Source organism: Phalangium opilio, unplaced genomic scaffold (genome assembly GCF_054372755.1).
Source record: "Phalangium opilio isolate 3A_F unplaced genomic scaffold, DU_Popi_V2 ptg001170l_1, whole genome shotgun sequence".
Taxonomy (NCBI): domain Eukaryota; kingdom Metazoa; phylum Arthropoda; class Arachnida; order Opiliones; family Phalangiidae; genus Phalangium; species Phalangium opilio.
The window spans coordinates 12,052,033-12,066,533 of record NW_028324255.1 but is presented as its reverse complement, the minus strand read 5'-3'; the positions used below and the strand labels follow the sequence as shown (position 1 = coordinate 12,066,533).

Genomic DNA, 14,501 nt, shown 5'->3' with positions numbered 1-14,501 from the left:
ACCCGGAAACCCACTCGAATACCTTAATGTTTCAGGTTTGAACTTAAAGGAAGGGAATTTCCTTTAAACTTCGAATCTCATTAAATAAATATTCATTAAATGATAGCCTCTGTCTGAATAGTAATATAATTTTAAAAATTGGAAAAATGTATTTTTTAAGTATTTTGGTAAATGAAACTTTCGCTTTAAATTTGGAAATTACAAATGCAGAGTGTTTTGTCCTATATTTCGTACACAAAAGTAACTTATATAAATGTTATTAGTTTCAGTTTTTTTAGCTGACCCGATCAATTCGTAACTTTCGTATGTTTTTTAAAAAATATATCTTATACTAAGTCGTGCGATAAGCTATATTCTATTCCTTTGTTCAATAATCGCCATTAGCCCCAGTCTTCTTTAGGTCAGAAATTCAAGAAAATATAACTTACAGTTTGCCTTAAGTAGAGACAAATTGTTCTTTTATATTCACTTTCTATTATCGATACGATGCTCTGAACGTTGCTTCGTCAAATTAGAATTTAATACTCAAAATGTTATAGTTTAGAACTCGCATTGATTCTTGAAAGTTTACTTTGAAGTCACTTAGAAAGAGATTCATCAATTCAATGAAATTCGATGATACGTGGATAACGTAAATTTAAGCCCTATCGTGAATTCACTCACAAAAATTTCCATGTTCTATGTTATGAAGCTATTAAAACGATTGTACTTTACCTAGTGCCGCTCTACGCTAATGACTGGAGTTCTTAACTTGTCCTAGTTTTAATGTTAGAAGTTTCTATAACGCTTTTCTAATGGAAATTTGGTCTGCTATGTATATTCAAACTCAAGTCGAATGTTTCCACAAACCATTATGTTTGTCTCTTTCTCGTGACAATTGAATTCAATATTTCGAACTTTTAATCAATGTAGAAACAATAACTGATGAAAAATATAATCATGAGGCTTTTATTTCATTTCAATTTAGATAATGTGAATCATATCGTAAAATTATTTCAACTTTCCTTACTTAAGATATCTAGTCTTGACCTCGATTTCAGAGGATTAATTATTCCAGAATTTCATAAATAATTCTCATTTAATCTTAAATTGATCCGTTTACCACAGTTTGACAATAGAATACCTCTCAAATTTTGGGGTTTAGTAAATTGTTGATAGGATTTCACATCTTTGGCGTAGATCGTAGCTCTAAATGTTTTAACCTCTGTTGTTTGCAGTTTTAGAATCGGTCAAGCACGTCATTTTGCCAACATGATATTTCTGAAGCTCCTTATTTGCAAACATGATATTTCAGAAGCTCCTTATTTGCAAACATGATATTTCAGAAGCTCCTTATTTGCAAACACTTTGAAGAGAACCGAAGGGTTAAAATCAAAATAGAACTAGGTTGCTTGCAGGGTTATAATAAAAAAACCGGTTTTTATTGGGTTAACCTATAAAAATCCCATTTAATAAATTACATCACTAATACCTTCAATTTTTGCTCAATTTAAATGCTAAAATATCGTATTTTTAAAGACAGTTTAAGATATTTTTTGTTTAAACTTAAAATTAATTATTCAATAATATGGAATTTTTATGAAACATTTCACGATTTTTTTTATTAATCAGCTACTTTTGGATGCCAATTACTGCAATTCAGGCAACTGCTAAATATAAAAACCCAAAAATGCAACAAAAACCAGGAACCCCAATAAAACCCGAAAGGCTGATTTTTATTTCACTACGGCTGTCTGACACATAACAAACTGCCCCAGCAGAAAGGACACTCGTGCGGGATATGTAATAAAATAAAAAATTGAAACAATAGGGGCTGAAAAAGCGAGCATGAGGTCTCAAACAAGGATGATAGGGGGTGGATACGAATTCTGAGAGAAATACGCGCCGTAACTTCGGACGCGATTGGGTCTGGTGGGACGCTAAAAATGGGGAAGGAATACTCGGGATGAAAGGCAGGTGGGCTACCTCAGAACTAGACCCTATTTAGCGCCATCGTGTTGGCCTAATTTTGCATGCATATTGCCAAAGTTTTTTTAAACCTTTTTCTCATAAATAAAATTTGCAATTGAAACATTAAATTTTATATAGAGTTAATATTTAATAATTATTGTTTCGGAATTGTTGCTAAAATAATAGTGCACATAGATGACGCTGCAATAGGGAAACGCCGGTAGGAATTTCTTTGACGGCGCTAAACGCGTCTGATAGAGTTCTTTGTTCCGCTTTCAAGGGGGATTGAAAGGATTATAAGATCAAATATTTCATTAAATAATGTTTTTAACTTCTAACTATGGTGTAAAATGATCATTTTTATGCGCGATAGAAGAAAAGGTTTAATAATCAATTTAAGTTTTATCAAACATAGTAAAATCATGTTTGGTTTCATCACTATGCGTTAGAAGCTAAATTCCATTTTTTTCATCAAATGACTAATCTTTTCAATCGTCCTTGAAGTAACAACTCTAGGTGACGCCCAGCGCGTTCAAATAAATCCCTACAGGCGTTTCCCTATTGCAGCGTCATCTACGTACACTATTATTTTTGGAACAATTTCGAAGCAATAATTATTAAATATTAAGTCTATATAAAATTTAGTGTATCAATTGCAAATTTTATTTATGAGGAAAAAGTTCAAAATAACTTTGGCATATGTATGCAAAATTAGGCCAACACGATGGCGCTAAATAGGGTCTAGTTCTGAGGTATCCCACCTGCCTTTCGTCCCGAGTATTCCTTCCCCACGTTTAGCGTCCCACCAGACCCAATCGCGTCCGAAGTTACGGCGCGTATTGCTCTCAGAATTCGTATCCACCCCCTATCATCCTTGCTTCAAACAGCCAAAAGTCAAGAATATGACCGATTAGTACTCCTTGGTCAAACGAGTCTAAGAATTAACATTATGTCTATGGGGAAAATGCCGTTTTTTGAAGTAAAATGGGAGTAATTTCGCTTTTTGTGGATCAAATGTCGTGAAATGTTAAGAAGCGGCGCGTAGTAACGTTTTCTAAAGCCCTACAAATTTTCAAGTTTCAAGAGTGAATAGTTTTTCAGTAAAAAAAATAAACACTAGGCCCAACCGATAACGTTCGTCAAAGCAGTCTAAGAATTAGCATTATGTCTATGGGAAAATGCCGTTTTTTGGGGTAAAATGGGTGTAATTTCGCTTTTTGTGGATCAAATGCCGTGAAATTTTAAGGAGAGGTGCGTAGTAACGTTTTCTAAAGTCCTGCAAATTTTGAAATTTCAAGCGTGAATAAGTTTTTCAGTTAAAGGGTATGGGAATTTACAATTTCATATCATATTTTAGCACGAAAGTGGTATTATATTACACTTTCAAGTCTCTACTTTCAAAATATAAAGTTTTTAATATAATTGAACCAAAGTTTCTATTTTTAAAATCCATTGGAAAATCACGATATATAAATTATTTTGTCTTGTCAGCTTGTTCGGTTGGTTTATGACATCACACGGGCAAACCTATACAAGCGAGAGCGAGCGCGAGCTATACCCGTCTCGTGCTCTGTCTATGCTTTGATAGCGGAGAGAGTGGCACCATCTCGCGTGCGTGACGTCAAAAACAAGAAAACGTTGTAGCCTTTCTTAAAGACTTTTAAAAAGTGGATTTTAAATAATTTCATATGAAGCATTTTCAAATGCATATTGCCAAATAACTAGAAATCGGAGAATTAAAAGCTTGATATTTCTGAATTCACAGTAATTAATTCTATCTTTTGCTATATAAATCAGAGGTTTTTCAAACGAAGCTTCTCATACCCTTTAAAAAATAAACACTAGGCCCAAACAATCCCGCTGATAATGTTCTTCATCAAAATACTGTATTTAAGGGCTTATATTTTATTTATTATTACAATTAACTAGTCGTTAAAGCTAATTGGCAAATATGTGAAAACCAAGTACTACAAGTATTGGGGGAAATATTATTTATTTGAATAATTTGCCCAGCGCGTTTTAAAATGGCTAGAAGTCATCCAGAGTTGAAAAAACCACAAACTGAAAGTTTGATAATTTTTAGAAAAATAACTATCAGTCCTAAGCCTTTAAAAATATTTTCTAAATTTTTAGTGTAATTTAATTTACAAATAGTTAAAAAATCAGGAAGCTAGAGCTTACATTTTTCACTTTCCTATAAAAGTTTGTTCATCAACTCGACAATTCCCCCTAACATTTCAGTGCTTTTTGTCTCAAAAATCGAGACTCGTTCATGTTCCCTTACCAAAATGAGAGTCTTATTTTAGTATAAAGTAAGTCTAAAATAAGGATCAAGGATATTTGGGTACCAAACTTGTCTCAAAAATTGTTTAAAAATATAATGGTTTCATATTGGACTCCTTTGAGACTAAATTTAGTCTTACATAAAAGGGCTCAGTTTTAGAGACTGTAAAAGGATTGCTTCTAGACTTGATTGAGAACACAAATCTGCGACTTATTATAGGACTCCTATAAGACACATTCTAATCTCACCAAATAAGGCTTAGTTTTTGAGATTGGAAAGCGATTCTTTCTAGACTTGATTGAGAACACAAATCTGCGACTTATTGTAGGACTCCTATGAGACACAATTTAATCTCACTAAATAGGGCTTAGTTTTTGAGATTGGAAAACGATTCTTTCTAGACTTGATTGAGAACACAAATCTGCGACTTATTATAGGACTCCTATAAGACACATTCTAATCTCACCAAATAAGGCTTAGTTTTTGAGATTGGAAAGAGATTCTTTCTACACTTGATTGAGAACACAAATATGCGACTTATTATAAGACTCCTATAAGACACATTTTAATCTCACTAAATACGGCTTAGTTTTTGAGATTGGAAAACGATTCTTTCTAGACTTGATTGAGAACACAAATCTGCGACTTATTATAGGACTCCTATAAGACACATTTTAATCTCACCAAATAAGGCTTAGTTTTTGAGATTGGAAAGCGATTCTTTCTAGACTTGATTGAGAACACAAATCTGCGACTTATTGTAGGACCCTATGAGACACATTTTAATCTCACCAAATAAGGCTTAGTTTTTGAGATTGGAAAGCGATTCTTTCTAGACTTGATTGAGAACACAAATCTGCGACTTATTATAGGACTCCTATAAGACACATTTTAATCTCACCAAATAAGGCTTAGTTTTTGAGATTGGAAAGAGATTCTTTCAATACCAGCATAGTTTTTTCCTTGTTTTTTTTTGCAATTTGCAATTAAACAACAGAAAATCGAGGGAATCTTGCAATAGTATACAAGTAAGAGACTCCAGGGAATCTTACAATAGTATACAAGTAAGAGACTCCAGGGAATCTTGCAATAGTATACAAGCAAGAGACTCCAGGGAATTTTATAATAGTATACAAGGAAGAGACTCGAGGGAATCTTACAATAGTATACAAGCAAGAGACTCCAGGGAATCTTATAATAGTATACAAATAAGAGATGCGAGGAAATCTTGCAATAGCATCCAAATACGACACTCCAGGGAGTCTTACTACAGTGTCCGAAGTAGAGACTAGAGGGAATCTTGCTATAGTGTCCAAATGAAAGACTCTATGAAATCTTACAATAGTGTCCAAAAAAAAAGACTGCAGGAAATCTTACATTAGCATTCAAATACGACACTCCTGGAAGTCTTACTACAGTATCCGAAATAGAGACTAGAGGAAATCTTACTATAGTGTCAAAAAAAGAAACTCGAGGGAATCATACTATAGTATCCCAATAAGACACTCCTGGGAATCTTACTATAGTGTCCGAAAATGTGACTCGGGGAGTCTTACTATAATGTCCAAATAAGGGACTCGAGGGAATCTTACTAAAGTGTCCAAAAAGAGACTCGAGGGAGTATTACTCTAGTATCAAAATATGAACACCCGATGGAAACTTACAATAGTATCCAAAATAGATTCGAAAGAATCTTACTATAGTGTCCAAAAAAGAGACTTAATGGAATGTCCAATTAAGAGACTCGAGGGGTACTGCTACAAGTCTTGTAAATTTAGAAATCCAAACTCAAATAAGTCTCGTTTTTGGACTGCCGGTGTACCTAGTGGGGACTTATTACGGTACTTAAATAAGTCTTGAAATTCGAACCGCGATTTTGGCAAGGGTTTTTACCAGCTTTTCCACTACACCCTCTCGATTCTCGAAAATACATGGGTTTTGAATTCTTTGGACGGGCTTCTATAGCGTGTGCAACTTGCGTGATCGAGTGGGCTGTGCTCGTGCGAGGGGGATTCGAGTACCTGCACGAGTAAAAAAGGAAAAGGGACTAAAGGCTGGCTGACGCATACAAGAGAAAGGGAGACATAAATATACATGTGGCTACACTTCGGACTTATAAAAGGGAAAAGGAGAGGTTGATATAAAGGTGGCTAGGCTGTCTGACACATAACAGAAAAAAGGAGAGGAAGGTATAAATGTTATTAGGCACGTAAAAGAGAAAGGGACTGGCGAATATGAAGGGGACTAGGTTTCACTATTTTCTTCAAAGTTTGGTTTCTTTAATGAAAAGCTTCAACGATGATGAACTACTCTTATTTATTCTCGTTGCTTTTCAAAGTTCGGAATTAGGAGGCTAGGAGCTTGCGATGAGCACTACACTATACAAGCCATTGTTCCAAAACATGTAAGTCATCTTGTCTTGTATGTAAACCGTTAGTACGCTTGTACCCGACTGTGAATGTTATCGACTTTTGTAAGCAGGTTTCTTTTAAAAACAAGCCAAATGAGTTTTCCAAATTCGAGGTAATATTTTTGAACTGAGCTGCTTTCCGCCACCCAATTCCGAATCCACTATCATTAAAAACATCAATGTTCAATAGTAGTAATGTTAGAAGCATAGGTAAAAAGTAGTAATCTAGCATGTAATTTTTTAACGCTTAACTGTATCATGATTTAGACTTAAATTATTTTTTATGAGCAAAATTGTAAACTAAAATTGTATATATAAACAAACTCAACTGGCTGATTTTCACTCTTGTATAAACCTTTGACTAAGCAACATGTTTTAACCTAACGCAATCAAATAAATGATGAACAAGTTAATGAAGTTACTCTTTTAATCTCCGATCTGACCACACAAACATTTTGGTCCGTCGAGCCGGATACGCGTAAGTCGCGCATAGAGTAATCGTACATATTACTTTAACGACACCAGTATTCGTATAGCGTGAGATTCAGTATCGCGAATTAAAGAGTCAGTAATCATTCATTGAACTACAATCATGGACAGTTATCTCAACAGACGACGAATTGTCAAGGGTAGAATCACCAGATTCGAAAAAATAGTTGCCGATCATACCAATACACCAATAACCTCAGTCGCAACAGGGGTATACAAGGAAAAGGTTGACGCACTTGCAATCGAATTAGAAGAAGTACATGAGAAAATTGGAACAACATGCACGCCGGACGCCTTTGATGCCCACGAGATCGAGTACAATCAACTCGTCACCCGTATGGAATCCTTGGTCATATTCTTCAATACTCTTACTAATCAAGGTCCGGTAGCTCAACGACTACCAGCAGCAGACATCAAGCTACCAAAACTAGAGTTACCAGTCTTCGGAGGCAGTTATATCGAATGGTTTCCCTTCCACGATTTGTTTACCGCAACAGTTCATAACAATGGTTCACTATCTGGAGCACAAAAGTTTCAATACTTGAAGTCGACGTTACGAGACGAAGCAGCGATGTTAATCAAAACAATACCAGTAACCGACGGAAACTATATCGAAGCTTGGGACATCCTACTCAACCGCTATAACAACAGCCGAGAAATTATTAACGCCCATATCAAACGCTTGTTCAGCCAACCTTATGTTAAGGAAGAATCTTCAACTGCATTGCGACGTCTCATTGACACCACAGCGGAATGCATCCGATCACTCAAGGTCTTGAAGGAACCAGTGCAACATTGGGATTCAATTCTGGTATATACTGTTGGCGAGAAACTTGATAATGAGTCCCGACGCCAATGGGAGTTGTCGCTAAAAGGGACAGCCATGCCGAGGTACGAAGATTTGACGCTATTCCTGGAACAAAGAGCAAGGGCATTGGCTGCCTCTCAGGCCGCAACAAACTCACGGAGCAGAATCCAGCCACCTCAAAAACGAAGCACGGTGTCACATCATGGAGCCGTACGAGACAACACGTGTACTATTTGCAACCAATCACATTCGGTATTCAAATGTCCACATCTATTGAAGGCCACGGTTGAAGAGCGGTGGAATATAGTCAAGAAGCATTCACTGTGTTTCAACTGTCTCAAAACCGACCATCTGCTCAACGACTGTAAATCAGGAAGCTGCAGGAAGTGCAATTCGAAGCACAATACACTCTTGCATCAAGACACGCAAGAAAGGAGTCCTATTCCAAGAGCGAACTTGCATCCAGAAATAGTTTCGCACGTATCCGGTAATGTTCGTGGTGTATCGCAAGTGATACTCCCCACGGCAATTATCCAAGTTCAAGGACGAGCTGGATACACTTGGTCAGGCCGAGCGTTATTGGACTCCGGATCACAAGCAAGCTTCATCTCGGAGCAGTTCATTCAAAAACTACAACTTAAAAGAAGTCACCATCACAGCATCATTGGAGGAATCGGCGCTTCTGGAACAAGTCAATCACGTGGTTGCGCAACACTAACCATACGTTCAAGTACCAATTCAGCTGTCAATATCACGATCCAAGCCCTGATTCTCCAACAAGTGACAGAAAGGCTTCCCAACTTCGCCTTCAACACTCTACACTGGACTCATATCAAGGGGTTACAGTTAGCAGATGCCACGTTTAACAGTCCCGGATCAATAGACATATTACTGGGAGCTGATGTCTATTTGGATTTAGTCCAAGACGGAAAAGTCGTGGGAAAACCGGGGTGTCCTGGAGCGTTCAACACCATCTTTGGATGGGCAGTAACTGGTCCTATGGGAAGTCCGGATACAACCATAACTGCAACGCCAATCCAAGTCAATCATTGTCATCTCGAAAGCCAACTCGCCAAATTCTGGGAACTGGAAGAGGTCGGAGCGGGACGAATCCTTACGTCAGCTGAAAAACGCTGTGAGGCTATCTTTCAAACCACCTATGATCGAGATTCCTCGGGAAGATACATTGTAAAGTTGCCTATCAAGGACACCGAACAGAGGCTTGGAGAATCAAGGACCATAGCACTCCGAAGATTTCTATACCTAGAGCGAAGATTACAATCGACTCCGGAACTGTACGACCAGTACAAGAAATTCATGGAAGAATACCTTTCATTAAAGCACATGGAACTCGTACCCCCAGAGGATCTTTACACGAAAAACTCTTATTACCTACCACATCATTCGGTCATCAAGGAATCAAGTACAACAACGAAGGTTCGAGTGGTCTTTGACGGATCAGCCAAGGCATCGAACGGAATATCCTTGAACGACATGCTACTTGTTGGCCCAAAACTACAAGATGACCTTGTAAACCTATTGATACGCTTCAGAACTTACGCCGTTGCCTTGACAGCCGATATAGAGAAAATGTATCGTCAAGTCCTGATTATTCCAGAAGACACGAACTATCAACGAATTCTTTGGAGACGAGCAAAGGAAGATTCTATTCAAGATTATCGTCTGCTGACGGTGACATACGGAACTGCCTCAGCACCATATCTAGCGACAAGGGTATTAAAGCAATTATCTAAGGACGTGAAAACAAGGTATCCACTGGCTTCTAAGTCATTGGATCGCGACTTCTACATGGACGATCTCTTATCCGGTGCCAATGATACAAATGCAGCACTGGAATTACAAAGAGAATTACATCGCGCCACAAATGAAGCCGGATTGCCGTTAAGGAAGTGGGCATCAAACGACTCAGCCGTCCTGGAAGCGCTACCATCAGAGTGCCGCGAGCTTACTGTTCCCTTGAACATCGACAATGCTGAATCGATCCAAACATTGGGGTTACAATGGACTCCTGCTACTGACGTGCTGTCATTTTCCGTCAAGTCTCCAAGAATGAGAACCAAGGTCACAAAACGTTCCATCTTATCGGACACAGCAAGGGTGTTTGATCCGTTAGGATTAGTATCGCCAGTCATAATTCGAGCTAAAATCCTTCTTCAAGAGATGTGGCAAATCAAGGCTAATTGGGATGAAGAATTACCCATGGATATGGTTAACAATTGGCACTCCTTCCGTGAAGACTTGCGAGAAATCGAAAAACTACAGATCAAACGATTTACCAGTCAACCACACGTGAAGCTTTCAAGTATCCATGGATTTTGCGACGCATCAGAAAGAGCATACGCGGCAGCCGTGTATCTGAAAACTATCAACAACGCTGGACAAACCAACATTCAACTCGTGGTCGCTAAAACTAAGGTCGCTCCACTTAAGAAAACTACCTTACCGAGGCTAGAACTATGTGCTACTGTCTTACTTACAAGACTCATTAAGCTAGTTCAAACATCTCTGGAAGTTGCCATACCGGTAGTTCACGCTTGGAGTGATAGCCAAATTGTTCTATCATGGTTGTCATCTCCTCCTCAACGTTGGAAGACTTTCGTGGCGAACAGAGTTTCGGAAGTCCAAGACGCTCAACCAGTAATCCATTGGCACCATGTATCTGGTCAATGCAATCCCGCTGACTGTGCATCCCGCGGTATTAACGCTTCTCAACTATTACATCATCCGTTATGGTGGCAAGGACCAGAATGGCTACGAAATGAATCATATAATACGACCGAGTCTTTGATCGAGCCAGCTGAATGTCGCATCGAAGAAAGAACCACCACTACCATCGTAAACCACTGCAAACTGGACCAGAGTCTACTCATGATGTACTCTTCACTCAATACGTTACTGCACGTCACAGCATATCTACAACGATTTATCGGGAATTCGAGAATTACGAAGACTTCAAGGGAAACGGGACCATTGACGAAAAATGAACGCGATATGGCGTTAAACCACTGGATAAGAGTTGTCCAACTTGAAAACTTTGGGGACGAGAAACAGCGGCTAGAGAATCAGCAAACCCTTCCATCTAATAGCAAAATTTTATCACTCACACCCTTTGTAGACCAGACAGGCATCTTGAGAGTTGGTGGACGGCTGCGGCACGCAAAGGTCTCCATAGATCAGAAGCATCCAGTAATTCTGCCTCGAAGAAGCAAACTCACAGACCTCATCATTAACCACGAGCACATCAAGACCTTTCATGGAGGCGCTCAACTAATGCTAGCCTCGCTACAATCAAAATATTGGATCGTGGGTGCTCGTGATGCAGTCCGTTTTCATGTCAAGCGCTGTATGAAATGTATCCGACAACAAGCTAAAACTGTCTCTCAACTAATGGGTGATTTACCAGCGGCTAGAGTAAATCCAGGAAGAGCCTTTCTCAAATGTGGAGTCGACTATGCCGGACCGTTCCATCTTAAGGTTATGAAGGGCCGAGGATGTAAAGCATTCAAGGGTTACATTGCTGTATTCGCCTGTTTCACGACACGAGCCCTACACCTCGAACTGGTTAGCGACATGTCAACAGATGCCTTCCTCGCTGCATTAAAACGATTTGTCTCTCGTCGAGGCAAATGTACTGATATCTATAGTGACTGTGGGTCAAACTTCATTGGAGCAAGTAGAGAACTGAAGGATTTCCTAACGACCATCTCGAACACAACGAAGAATCAAACGGTAACCAGGTGGATGATTGACGAAGGCATTACCTGGCACTTCAACCCTCCAGCGGCACCTCATTTCGGCGGTCTCTGGGAAGCAGGGGTGAAATCAGTGAAGTATCACATGAAACGAGTCATTGGCGAAACCCGACTGACCTTCGAAGAGATGCAGACGCTTTTATGTCAAATTGAAGCCTGCCTCAATTCAAGACCACTTACACCTATGTCATCCGATCCCACGGATCTTACTGCACTTACACCGGGTCACTTTCTAATCGGAACCGCACTAACAGCGATACCGGAACCAGACCTTACATCAACAAAGATCAACCGACTCTCCAGGTGGCAGTTAGGCCAGCAGCTTGTACAACATTTCTGGAGGCGTTGGCAGTCCGAATACTTATCCAGATTGCAGCAGCGACCGAAATGGCTTAAACCGACCCGTAATTTGCAACCTGGAGATCTAGTGCTGCTGAAGGAAGAACTCCCACCAACAAAATGGAAAATGGGCCGTGTGACCGAAGTACACAAAGGGGATGACGATTTGGTGCGTGTAGTGACAGTCAAAACTGCAGATACAGAACTCAAACGGCCTATCGTAAAATTATGTTTATTGCCCTTGGACCCTTAATAATACTTAGTTTAAAATTAAAATCTGTCATTTCAAGGGGGCCGGAATGTTCAATAGTAGTAATGTTAGAAGCATAGGTAAAAAGTAGTAATCTAGCATGTAATTTTTTAACGCTTAACTGTATCATGATTTAGACTTAAATTATTTTTTATGAGCAAAATTGTAAACTAAAATTGTATATATAAACAAACTCAACTGGCTGATTTTCACTCTTGTATAAACCTTTGACTAAGCAACATGTTTTAACCTAACGCAATCAAATAAATGATGAACAAGTTAATGAAGTTACTCTTTTAATCTCCGATCTGACCACACAAACAATCAAAGACTTTATTTTTTGATATTCTATACGGAAAAATGATGTCTATGAAATTTTCATTCTTGATTAATACCCTATATTATCTCTTTACATTACATTATTTTCGTAACATTGTCATAAACTCACCCGTGCCACAGCTTCCATTAGTCGTTGTGTTTGGGGATATTTCAACTGTAGTATGAAAAAAAAGTGAGAAAGCATGCTGAAAAAACTAAGAATGTTGCTTTTATATGACGAGAGGATCGGGTTTACTTGGACACTTAATTGTAAAAAGTAATTTTTTTACTCAAGAGTCAATAACTCAATGTTATATTTCTAACAATAGTTGCTTATCAATAAATAAGAATCAATTGAAAATTGTAAATTCAGGGAAGTGGGAAAATAGTGTTCCTCTGAACTCGGATAGGCAATGGGTTTCCCATTTGGTTAATATTTCATGTCCATTGTATTTTGGATACATTTTCACTAACAGAAAAGTTTACAATCGTAGTATAACAGTAGAGAAAATTGCATAAACATAACAAAGCGCAAGGTCAAGCCAATAGTACTAATTAGGGTGAAGTTGGAGTTTCAAAGAAGTATAAGACTATAGAATAGATCAATTGGCTCTGTTGCTAAGGGAAAAATCTCTATTTGAATAAGCTATATAGACATTGTCTGAAACTAATTCTTTTTGTCATTAATAGAGCAAAGTCTTGTGGTTCAACCTTGAAAAACACTCCTCTGAACTATAATATCTAACAAGACTAATCCATGTTTTTCGAATTGTTTTATTTGATTAGATTACGGGTATCAGGTATAAAAGCCCGGCTTTCGAATAAACGCATTGTTCTTTCTATCAAATCTCCTGACATAACGTGTAAGATGAATATTAATTTTCAAGGAAAAAGAGCATTGGTCACTGGTGCCGGACAAGGTCAATACAAATCTCAATTCTTTTTATTAGTAATTCTTTCTTTTGCTATTGATAAAAAGTATTATTGATATTTCTTGTATTTATAATTGTTTTTATTTTATTTTAATAGTAATTTGACTTAAGGACAATAATTAATTCTTGTTTTCTTTGATTATATTTAATAGTGGTTATTAAAAACTATTTTGTTTAAATATGATTAATAGCATTAATACTTAAGAAAGTAAACCTTCGAACTAATAAAACGGACTTAAATTCAACCAGAAAACTCATTTAAAATTTCCTTTAATGTGGAAAATTCTCAAATTGGATATCTTTGCAGAATAATTAATAATATATATAAATGAAATTTCTGATTGACCTGCTTGGAAGTATAATACTTAATTTAGCTAAATTACAGAAATATGAAAGTCATAGAGTATTTGAAAGTAAACAAGAATCTGTTTCGTTTAGCTTATTCCATGGCTGGGTGATATTTTAAGCTTATTTAAATATTATATTAAAACTTTAGGTCCATTGTAATAATTTAAAAATCATTTTAAAAAAAAATAACTTGGATTTGGTATCGCCGGTCTCATGACGTTAAAAACCATTATATAATTTTACATCCCATTTTATTTGCACCTTGTATAGTAACTTTATGGCATATAATATGAAAATACAAGTTTAATAACATTTATTTATTTATATAGGCATTGGTAAAGAAATTACATTGAAACTTAAAAAATGCGGAGCCAAAGTGGTAGCTCTTGACAAGAACACGGAAACACTAGGACAGTTACAGAAAGAGGTTGGTATATTTATTATTAAATTATCTGAATATACAAAGCCCTTAGCCCGAAGAAAGAATTTGAAGTACATCGATAATATATTTTTTAAATGATAAAGAAAAATGCTTCCATGGAAGGAGTGGATTGTATACACTGACTAGACGGCAAAGAGATAAATTAAATAATTTTAACC

At 37.4% G+C, this 14,501-nt stretch overlaps 1 protein-coding gene across 2 annotated transcripts in view; it reads left to right on the top strand.

The window, feature by feature from the left end:
* LOC149587302 (uncharacterized) overlaps positions 1-14,501 on the top strand; it is a 66,840-nt gene that overhangs the window by 38,388 nt on the left and 13,951 nt on the right. For both annotated transcript variants that reach the window (XM_089863419.1, XM_089863421.1), the window contains exon 7: positions 14,231-14,328. In XM_089863419.1, the coding sequence (XP_089719545.1) occupies positions 14,231-14,328 (98 nt within the window). The remainder of the gene's footprint in view (positions 1-14,230; positions 14,329-14,501) is intronic.